Source organism: Drosophila virilis, chromosome 2, assembly GCF_030788295.1.
Source record: "Drosophila virilis strain 15010-1051.87 chromosome 2, Dvir_AGI_RSII-ME, whole genome shotgun sequence".
NCBI classification, from domain to species: Eukaryota; Metazoa; Arthropoda; class Insecta; order Diptera; family Drosophilidae; genus Drosophila; species Drosophila virilis.
In genome coordinates this window covers 35,340,301-35,352,368 of record NC_091544.1, presented here as the reverse complement: position 1 = coordinate 35,352,368, position 12,068 = coordinate 35,340,301, and the positions used below count along the sequence as shown (strand labels likewise).

Below are 12,068 nucleotides of genomic sequence, written 5' to 3'. Positions count from 1 at the left end.
GAGCGCCATTCTTATATATCTGGTGCAAATCCTGCGCCGGCTCATACCTGGCATGATGCATCAAAGCCCTCAACTCTATCAGGTATTCTTTAAACTCTTCCCCCACAAGCTGCCGGCAGGATCGCATTTTGCTCTCCATCCTCTCGAAGTAGCGTAGCGTAAATACCGACCATGGCACATCTCTAAGCCCACCTCTCAAGAGCCACCGAGCAGACCGGTCGCAGAATACCTCGCTCATGGCCCGAGGTAATCGATCGAGGGCAAAACCGTACGTAATGGCGCACTTCTCTAGGTCCACCAGAAACTCAAAGGGGTCGGAGCGACCAACGTACCTTATGCCCCACTTTCGGACTTGTTCCGGAACGTTTGCGAGAGTTTTGGCCTCCGACTGACAATATGGCAGGGAATATAAGGGCCACTATTCGTTTCCACGTGGCCCGCTGTGGTCCGGCGAGCTCCGCTGTTTCTAACCTCATGAGCTGCCCCTACACCTGCGTGGGTTAAACTAGGGATCGGAATCTGCACTCGCTCGTACCGTTGCGCGCTCCTCAGGTCTGGTTCCGATTTTTGACACGGCCGTTCGCTAACGTCGGGTAGGGTGCCCCAGGGAAACTGCGGCAAGCCGAGCCCAAATTTTGTATGTATGGCCGCCATCCTACACGAAAGTGGATAGCCGCTTACGCAGCTCCTCCACGCTCCCCTTCTTTTCCAGCCCGAACTCATGGGCGATCGCCACCAGTTCTTCTTTGCATCGTTGGTGGATCCAGCGCACGCCTACACCCGGCTTTTGGCACTCACCTGACTCCATTCGGAGCTTTTATTACACACTCTAGGCTGGACTTCCCCCTCTTGTAGACTTTCGCTCGATTTTCGTGTTTGGTGTCTGGGGAATTCTCGTTCCGTTGATTTATGTAATTCACTTTTGTTTGTGTCTTTTCTGCAGGTTTATTTTCTTTTCAATTATATTTATTTATTTTTTGTTTTATTTTGATTGAACTAAAAAAAATAACCATAAGAGAATCTAGACGGGAGCTCCCGACTAAGGAATACCCTGAACCCTCTTATTCCAACAGTAAATAAAATAAAAAAAAAGTTCGAATTCGTAACTGACGGCATTACTTACTGTCTACTCTACTCAGCAGCCACACCAATAATTAAGTACTTATGATAGAAAAGAAACTAAAATAGCATTACAGAAAAAAGTCGCAATTACCATGCTGTTAGAATGCGAAGCAGACGTGCATGAATGTGTATGTGTACATGTATACAGAATTTCTGAAAGCTGATGCCCCATTCAAATGTGTAGTGGCATATAACTTTGGTTTTCTTAACCGATCTTTATGAAATTTTCTACAGTATATCTTAGTGTACCATAGAATATTTGTGTGTTCTAAAAAAGTCACTTGCATTTAAATTGTGGCTTAAATTGGTTGACAATAAAAGTTGGGTTATTAACATGATAGCTCTCGGGTGGTAGCGGGGAGGTGGCGATAGGTATAAAATTAATGATGCTTGATATATATATAATATTCTAGAAGCGACATATCAAGTTTGGGGGCTCTAGCTTCTATTATTTTCCCAATTTGTTAAAAAAAAACAGGTTGGCGATATCGATTCTTATCCGTTTGCTCGGAAACGGAGAAAGTTATCAATTATCGAAAACAAACTCGATCTGCGCAGGCACTAGGAGCACCTACATCTAAAATATCAATCTCTAGCGTGTATAGGCTCTGAGATCCTAGCGTTCATACATACGGACGGATGGACATGAAGATCAAGAATATATATACTTTATGGGGTCGGAGATGCTTCCTTCTGCCTGTTACATACATTTGCATTTTGCACAAATACAATATACTCTTTATACCCATTTTCAATGGATTCAGGGTCCTTTTTTGTCTATGTTTTTGCCTTTGTTCGTTATTATCTTTTTGTTGAATGTTTCGACCAAACTATACCTCGCACAGCTTCTATCCTACATATACTATATCCTACCTATATCGAGCCGCAGCGCCGTATTACCTATTCTTGTGGGTCATAGCTTCGCACTATCTACGCCATCGCGCCTTGGTCTGGCACCAACTACCCTAGCGGGCTGTAGCCTTGCACCATCTACGCTACGGGCCTTGGCTTCGCACCAACTACTCTAGCGAGCTGTAGCCTCGCACCATCTGAACTACTGGGTCTTGGCCTCGCACCTTCTACACCATCGGGCCTTGGCCTCGCACCAACTACACTGTTCCCCTAGGCTAGGGTGAACATCGGGTATTTCCTATGTTTAGCACAAATATGACCGCCCGAGAATACAAAGATTAGCTTTTCACTTCATTCCATTGACTACATTCACTTTATTTACTAGTTTTATTAACTCCTGAGCTTCCTAAACTAGGGCTGTGCCCACTGTCTTGTAGCCCTAGCGCTCCGCTGTACACTTCACTGTGATCGCTCGCGCTCCTTTTCTCGGCACGTCTACTCACCCTGATAGTGCCCCAAAAAGCCTCAGCCGCTCGACTTCGCCGAGAGCTTTCGCAACTTCACCTCGAAGCTTTCTTCGCCGCCGAACAGATCAGCAATGCAAGGATGCTGCGACGGCCGGCGGTTAAACTCAAACTTAATTCGAACTGGGCGCCTTGCCTTAACTGTTCTTATTACTCCCAGCGGACCAACATGCGAGCGTTTAGAGAGAGTCTCGCAAAATGCTCACAAATGAGCTCGCATGTGAGCAGAAAGAGAGTGGGATATATTTTGATCGTAAAACACTCGCACACGATCCTTGCGATAAAAATGCGTGCACATTAGAGAGAATGATGTGTTGTTTTTGTTTCAAATGTTAATCGTGCTCAGAGAGTGCAACATTTTCATGAGAGCGAGAGAGTAAAAACGACGTGGCATTCGAATGCTGTGTTGTTTTTGTTGTTTTTTCCTACTCAGACCGTTTTTTGGTGGTTGAAAAACTCCTTTGCTCTCTTTTCTATTGTCCGCCTAAGCGAGCAGACACGTGGTCAAAGTGATAGTAATTTGTATACATTTGGATTTCTAAAGAGAGGTAAGTAATTAACAAGTATAAATTAATAACCAAACTATTGCCTTTCAGAATATATTTAAATAAATATACAAAAAATTAAAACACATTATATTATGTATTCAATTTTCATAATTAGAAGATTGCTTTAAAAATGCCTTTAAATTTTAAGTTAAATTAAATTTATTTTTAAAATACAGTTTGAACTAAAATGAATATTTAAAAAAAAAAAAAAAAACAGCAACAAACATTCTTATGGGAACAAAATGGATATGGAACAAAAAAAGTTTCGCAAATCATATTTCATTAGGACCTTTTGCGATATCTTTTAAGAGAGTTTTTTAAAATATCACAAAACGCTCGCTAGTCGTATTTCTTGCGACAGTCGTTAATGAAACTTTGACAGCCACAAACTGAACGACATATGATTCATATTGCTATCGTTTCCCGATGTGTTTGCGAGAGTTTTGTCGGGCTAAGTCTCGCATTTTACCAGTTTGCGATATCATTTGAGACAGTTTGGTCCACTGGCCTAATACAATGCTTTTTTACTATACAATGTTTAAACTCTATAATTATAATTATGAACTTTGGGGTGGCTACCTTAGTGGGCGCTCCACATAGTAAGACAAATGTTCTCAAGGGTATTATATCTTGGGCGTGAAAAAGGCATCTTTACTCTCTTGTTTCTGATTATATAAGATACCACAATGAGTGAGTAAGTTTGTTAACAGATACAAAAAAAATATTATGGTTTTAACTATATACAATATTATTATTCTTTTCTCATTGCAGGTAAATATAATCGGCCAATAATATTGCAAAAAAAACAGGATGAAGGGAAAGTTTGGTGGGAAATGCATGACTACTGTGACGACAAGTTCTATAAAAACATTCTTTTCAACTTACCTCTAAGTGACTGTGATGATGGCATAGTTTTTTATATATTCAATGATAAATCATTTCCTTCAACTATGAGTTTCCTTGAAAAAACTGGGTACGTTTTTTTTTAAATTATTGATTGAATTAAATAATTATTCCCTTAATATATTTTTGGAAAAAACCATGATCTCCCGCAATTTAGGGGTTTATTGAAAGATTTACCTATTATAATACTACGAATATAAGCTGCAATGCATGTTTGTTAATATTTGTCTTTTATTTAGGATAATTGGACTGTACACAACATGTGTTTACGTTGTGTCTCGCCTCATCAGGTCATTAATAGCCAACAACCATCGTCGAATAATGTTTGAGGACTTACCATACGTTGACCGAATATTGAAGCTCTGCAACGACATCTACTTGGTTCGGGAGACCAAGGAGTATCGTTTGGAAGAAGATTTATATGGTAAACTTATATTTCTCTATAGATCACCAGAAACCCTAATTAAATGGACGCGGTACAAAGAAGAATTTATAGATGATTATTCCGAACGCAGCACCAGAAAAGCCCAGCGAGGTTTAGATGGAAATGATCAAAATTCACAGCCATCTCAATCGACATTACCTACATAGCTACCATATAAATTCCTAATAAACAGTTTTGCAATAAAAAAATCTATGAAGAGCATATTATTGTTATAGACATTTCTTATTTTGTCATGCACAATGCGAATGAGATGCACATTGCAATTGGTGGTGGCTGCCTAAAAGTTAGAAAATGTGCCACTCAAGCGATCTCTAGTTGTAGTATTGTTGTAGACACACATACTTTATACAAAATTTCAATATGCCAATTAGGTTAAGTACGCCTTATAGGCCTTACCACCTGCAACAAAAGCAATGCAGGACTTGCTGTCGTAGGTCTAAATTTAGACAGTCAGTTGGAAAGTCACTATAAACTGTGCTTAGTCCGCTTGCGTAATTTTCACGCTACGCCCAGACAGTATCCAGGGGCTATAAAGCGATGGAAGAAGCATTGAGCACACCAGCTCATTCTGCTACACGGGCGTCCACTTGGACCGAAGGCTCATATGGGGGTCCCACATCGCAACAATCAGAGCAAAATGCATGAGAAGGTTTAAAAAGATCGACTGGCTAGTAAACCCTTAAACCTTAAAACGTTTGGTGCAGCATGCAAGATTGCCGGTTTGCCATGGTTCGTGACAGCCGACGCCATTAAACGCGATCGTCACCTAACAAAGGTCTTTAGCAGTCGATACGCCGACAAGTTGGTGCACCACGCGGTCGCGGTTGCCAGGGTCCTGGCTGACCCCATCAGAGAGAGGCGACTCCTAATGGTACACCCCACCGACCCACCTACGAGGCAAATTACTTCAATATCTCTTTGCAAATCTTAGTAAATAATAATATAAACATTGTAAATATCATATTAGCTACTCACTTGTTACTATACATTCTTCGCTTATAAATTCGCTTGGTGGAGATCAGAAGGCATATTTAAATGCAGACAAAGGAATTTGTGAATATTTCGTCTATTGTGAGAATTGCAAGAATTTTATTTTTGTCTTTAGGTGTCTTTTAGCCGCTTTGTTATTATTTGTAAATTAAATTTATTTTCTGTGAATATTCTTCTTATCTTATTTTTAAATGGAGTCGTTGTTTCCTATGTCTGATGTCCCCTGCCTTGAATATGACATATCCGTTTAGTGTTTTTTGCGATATCGTGATTCCGTCGTTCTAGTTTTCGAGTCCTAAATGGATTACGTCTCCACAGGTCCCTTCGATGGAATGATTTTCGCATATGTTAATATCAATTTAAATTCTACTGTCTTCGTAATTGGTATATTCTATTTGATTATTATATTATATTCAAATTCGGCTAACCGTTACCCCATCTTACCAGCCTAAAAGTTTGTTCTTTGAGGCTCATTAGCCATGTTTGTGGTTAGTGGTCCGTTAGTATTTATTATATTTTAGAGCCCGTATAATAGCAGACGACGGCGTGGATAGCTTACTTAGACTACGGAACGTTAGTTAAATTTTTTTCCTTTATTTGGGATAATTGGATCTACACAACATGTGCTTACGTTTTGTCTCGCCTCATCAGGTTGTTGATAGCCAACAACCATCGTTGATTGTTTATTGTTTGAGGACTTACCAACGACATCTAGTTGGTTCGGGAGACTAAGGAGTATGGCTTGCAAGAAGATTAAGTTAATTATTTTATTTATTTATCAATGGTCGATAAGACAAGTGTCTTCCTAATTATTCAATATGTCTCCATCTCAATATTCAAAAGTGTATGTCCTGACTGACTGACTGACTAGTTGGTGATCAACGCACAACCCAAACCGTAAGAGCGAGGAAGTTTAAAATTTCAATGTAGTTATCTTGTGTGATGAAGGTGCACGTTAAGACGGAGTTTCGGAGAATTCCGGAAAAATCGCGAAAAAAAAGTTTGTATGAAACATTTTAGTTTTCCATCCGATCGGTCTCAAACAATTTCAAAGTTTTTTGTGTTAATTTAAGGGGTGTTTCGCACTTTTTTTACAATCCAACCCTCCTTGGAATAAATGATGGGTAATTTATATGAAAAATCACTTTAGACGTGTTTCACATTTTTCACAGAATCAGAGCATGCTCGGTAAAAAGTGTGATTCTAAGATTTGTTGGTGCAGCTTTAGGTTTTGTGGCTGATTAGCGAAAAATTATTATATTTAACTCTTTTGTTTACAATTCGATCCATTTGAGTCGTCCTTAACATTTTGCGTAAAATAAGGCATGAGAACTTAATGAATATGTGTTTCAGCAATTTGGGAATTCCACTGGCAACAATGGTGAAATGGAGGAAACATTTGCATGAACCTTGTTAGTTTACCGTGCGCTCAGTTTCAGAATCATTTTTGAGTCTTCTTGAAAACATTGATTGAACATTTATTTTATAACATACGTGCCACGGATTATACCCGCTACTTATACATACATAATGAAAATAAAATATTAAAAGCTTAGTTAAAATACACAATTTTCTAATTGCATCACCGACCGATGGATGTATTTTATTTGCGCGTCCTGTCAGCTATAACCCCTTTTCACAGCTAATTTTGTAACGCAATTTGATCGTATAGCTAAGAAGAAGGGTGTAACTAGAGATAATAGTGTTCTTAAGTAAAATTAAAATTATCTTAATTTACTAACCTATTTAATAGAATACAATAAATAGGAAAAAGGAAGAAAGAAGTTATAAATAAAGCATAGTAATTTAAACTGTTTGGTAGAATAGGCTGAAAAGATAGCAATGGAAAATTGCCGACCCGGTACTGACTCATAGCTTTAAATCAAATTAATAACCCAACTTTTATAGCCCACCAATTAAAGCCACAATTTTATTGCAATTTATTTCTTGAGAATAAACAAATATTCTATGGTACAATAAGATATACTGCACAAAATTTCATTAAGATCGGTTAAAAAAACCCAAAGTTTTGTTTTACCTCGCAATTTGATGAGGCGCAAATTCCAAGAATTTCTATATACTTGTACACATCCACATTCAGGCGCGTCTTCATCGATTTTATCAACAGCATTGTAATTTCAATAATATTTCAGTGCTGCTAATTATAATTTAATTATATATATATTTTTTTTTTATCTATAATTCTTAATTATTGTTGCGGTCTGTCGCAAATTCGAGGCCTACCTGGGAATCTTTTTTTTACCCTGAACCCATTAAAAATGGGTCTAAGGGTATATTGTATTTGTGCAAAATCCAAATGTATGTAACAGGCAGAAGGAAGCATCTCCGACCCCATAAAGTATATATATTCTTGATCAGCACCAATAGCCGAGTCGATCTAGCCATGTCCGTCTGTCTGTCTGTCTGTCCGTCCGTCCGTCCGTCCGTCCGTCCGTATGTATGAACGCAAGGATCTCAGAACCTATAAGAGCTTGACAATTTAGATGTAGATGCTCCTAGTTCCTGTGCAGATCGAGTTTGTTTCCGATAATCGATAACTTACTCGATATCGATATCCAGTTTTTTGGGCAATTTTGGTAAATAATAAGAGCTAGAGTCACCAAACTTGACATATAGCTTCTAAAATAAAATATATATATGCATTTGATACTGGAAGAAAAGGGTTCAGGGTATCCCCTAGTCGGGAGCTCCCGACTAGAAGCTGTTGTTTTTTTTTTTGGCTGTTGTGTTTGTTGAGAGAGCCATCAGCAAGTCATGTGGTCAGTTGCGAGTTCGAACCCTGTCAAGGGAACTTTTGCGTTGCGCGTACTACAGGGAGTTCCCGACTAGAACCTTTTACTTGTTGAATTTATCCTTATTACTACACAGTTTTTGTCTTATATTATATAAATTATATTTAATATATATATCCTCATTTTCCGATTGGATAGAGAATGTATTAGAATATAATTTTTTGTAATGATATATATTTTTAAAATATATATTTATAGGTACTTTGTGGCTGATCAACCTGTTCTTATTCAGTACTTGGGGTTTTTTTCACATGTAGTTTTATGTTTTATCTATCTTATATTTCTATTGCTTTATAAAGACCTAAATATCTACTTTCTGACTTATGCGCTGTGTCGTTCTTTAGTTTACCTAAATTGTTCTATCTCATTGAATTTCTTATCATATTCTACATTTTGTATTGCTTTTTATAAGCTATTGCTTATCTGTTTTGCAAATCATCTATTGAAGGTCTATTTTAGCTCTATTATAAATATAATAATATTATTAAACTGTCTTGGTAATCTACCATAAACAAGTTCGTATTCGCACAAATTAATTTGGTTCTACCTTAAGACCATAAGGCAATCGCGTAAAGCGATAAGCGCTATTTATTGTTATATTATTAGATTTTTCAACTAGTTCAATTTGATGGAAGCATGACATAAGATCGCGACATGAAAAATATTTAGCTCGTCCTAGTTGGTACAGAATTTGCTAGATTCTCAATTCGCATTTGATATGTGGCGATAATCAAGTACGAAACTCTATTTTTATACTCTGAATCCATTGAAAATAGGTAAAAAAGGTATAATGTTTATGTGTTTATGTTATGTATGATAGTACATGATAGCGCGCTCCTCTAGGTCCTTCAGGAAACCGAGAGGGTCAGAGCGGCCATCATATCTTATGCCCCGCTTCCTAACTTGTTCCGGAACGTTTGCGAAAGGCATGACTTCCGACTGAGAATATGGTTGTGTAGCGTGGGGACATTAACAGGCGCGGTTGGGGGTCGCTCCATACCTACGTCAGTCATGGTTGCTCGGTGATCTTCATTTTAACCGAAATCGTGGGCCTCTTCAACCCTCCTGACGGCCACGCTAGGGATAGGCGTTCGCGGACGCCCGTATATTTGTGAGTCTCAAAGGTCGGGCTCCGCTTTTTGGCGCGGTCGTCTGCCCGAATCAGATGGGACACTCAAGGATAGCGGATCTAACGTTTTCGCGAATTGAGACTGCATCTCGGAAAGCCGAGCCCACGAGCCGAGCCCGCCTACGCAGCTCCTCCACGCGCTCTTTCTTTTCCAGCCCGGACTCCTGGCGATGGCCACTAACTCCTGCTTGCGCCGCTGGTGGATCCAACGCACGCCTACCACTGGATTTTGGCACTCACCTGATTCCATTTTGAGCTTTCTTTCTACCACTCCCTTTGAGTACCTAATACGACTTTTTCTTTATATGGACTGTAACTTGGGATCGGTGGACACAATTCCCGTTCCGTAGATTTAATTGTATTTATTGTTTCTCGTCTCTTTCGCAAAAGTCAACAGCCGAGAAAAGCACTTAATATTTTCCAAACTTTGACCATCCTTCACTTTGGTTGACTTCCTTTGTTATTATTACTTATTATTATTATTATTATTTTCCTTTTCACCTTTTTTTCTCTGTTCTCCGGTCGGTTATTCCACCAAAAAAATAAAACAAAAAATTCACCTTAGGCTCTTTTAATGTTCCAATCAAACTATACCTCTCCCTATAGTCACAACACCAATTCTATACTAAACACCAAACTATACCTAACTCTAGATTCACAACAGCAACTTTACCAACTCTACCGGTAGCCACGTTCCAACTACACTATGGCGCGTGGCCTCGCACCAAATACGCCATGGGGCCGTGGCCACGCACCAACTACGCTATCGGGCCGTAGCCACGTTCCAACTAGACTATCGGGCCATAGCCCCGCACGAACACCACAGGCGGGCCGTAGCCCCGCACCAACTACACTATCGGGCCGTAGCCTCGTACCACATGCTATCGCTAGGTTAGGGTGAACATAGGCTAATACGGATGCAAGAAATAATAAAACCGCCCGAGAATACAAGAAGTTGCAATTTCCATCGTTGGTTTCATTACATTCACTTTATTTACTTATTTATTAATCACTACCCTACTATGCTTCTAAACTAAAACTCTGCCGCACCGCCGGCACGCTCGCTAACGAGCCATGCGTTCGCCTCGGCCGCAAAGGGTCGCCGCGAGCTTCCCCAACTTCGTCTCGAAGCTTTCGCTCTTCGCCGCCGAATTGAAGTTGCGCTTTCTGAGACGGTGTTGAGCAAGCGATCACAAGCGCACGGTCGCAGCGACGGCTCCTGGCCCCTTTATTCAGCAATACTTATTAAATTAATTATAGTATCAATGGCTTCTTGCCTCTTTACTTTAATATATAATTATTCTTGGCCATAGGGCTTCTCTACGGCTCCTTGCCGTAGATTCAAAATTCTAGGGTGGCTCACAAGGGGTAGAGAATAATGCAAAATATTTTTATAATTGTTGATAGGAACGAGAGGCGATTCTTCCCGGCAGATGTAGATGGAATAGAGTATCAAAGACGCCTCAACAGAAAATGAGAATCCTAACAATCAGCTTATGAAGGAAGATAGCACAGAAAATTGTCCTACAGTTGGTTAAAGACGGAAGATTAAGAAGAAGCGACCAGATGCAAGAACTGCATTCAATGATACGGAGAACAAGAGAGATGTATAGAATACACACCTTTTGCCCAATTAACGATGGTATCTATATAAAGATTAAAACAGATTTTGGAATCGAAAAGAACGACTTTATCCTTAACTTCTTGTATACGTTGGAATGGAGTATTGTCCATTGTATAACTGACAAGATAACGTATAGTACAATTAAATGTCATAAACATACACTTTGATCAATTAATATGCGATTGATTGACCGAACACCAACATTGCATTGGGTTCAAATCGTCTGCATATGAGAATGATGTAAGGGCATAATGTATGACAGAATAAGTTTCACATCGTCCGCATACTAAAGTTCATTTATAACAAGTAAGAGGTTCTAGTCGGGAGCTCGGGACTACGGGATACCCTGAACCCTCTTCCTCCAACATAAAATGCACATATATATTCTATATTAGAAGCTATGTCAAGTTTGGTGACTCAAGCTCATATTATTAACCAAAATTTCCCAAACAACAGGATATCGATATCAATTTTTATCGATTGCTTGGAAACGGAGTAAGTTATCGATTATCGGAAACAAACTCGATCTGCGCAGGCACTAGGAGCACCTACATCTAAAATTTCAAGTCTTGTGGGTTCTGAGATCCTTGCTTTCATACATACGAACGGACGGACGGACGTACAGAGAGGCGGACATGGCTAGATCGACTCGGCTATTGATGCTGATCAAGAATATGAATACTTTATGGGGTCGAAAATGCTTCCTTTTACCTGATACATACATTTGGATTTTGCACAAATACAATATAATCTTATACACATTTTTAATGGGTTCAGAATATAAAAAATACTTTCCCCGGTAGGGGGCTCGAACTCGGGACAGGCCGCACCAGTTGCTATGCCTCTACTCAATAGCCACACCAATAATTAATTACTTGTGATAAAAAGGGAACTAAAATAGCATTACATAAAAATGTCGCAATTACCATGCTGCTAGCATGCGATAGAAAGCGAAGCAGATAGGCATTAATGTGTATGTGTGTACATGTATACAGAAATTCTTAGAGGATATAAAATATAGGGGTATAAAAAATACTTTGCCCGGTAGGGCTCGAACTCGGGACAGACCGCAACAGTTGCTATGCCTCTACTCAGTAGCCACACCAATAAGTATGTAC

At 39.4% G+C, this 12,068-nt stretch overlaps 1 protein-coding gene across 2 annotated transcripts in view; it reads left to right on the top strand.

Annotated features, from left to right (window-relative positions):
* The window catches only part of LOC116650092 (piezo-type mechanosensitive ion channel component-like), a 160,435-nt gene extending 155,847 nt beyond the window's left edge, over positions 1-4,588 (top strand). Inside the window, exons 1-3 of one of the 2 annotated variants that reach the window (XM_032433357.2) lie at positions 3,566-3,736; positions 3,818-4,019; positions 4,189-4,588. In XM_032433357.2, coding sequence (XP_032289248.1) covers positions 3,733-3,736; positions 3,818-4,019; positions 4,189-4,540 — 558 coding nt within the window. In that variant the 5' untranslated portion in view covers positions 3,566-3,732 and the 3' untranslated portion in view covers positions 4,541-4,588. Of the gene's footprint in view, positions 1-3,565; positions 3,737-3,817; positions 4,020-4,188 lie in introns of those variants that run through there. The other variant, XM_070207550.1, reaches the window with a different exon arrangement.
* Positions 4,589-12,068: the final 7,480 nt, after the last annotated feature.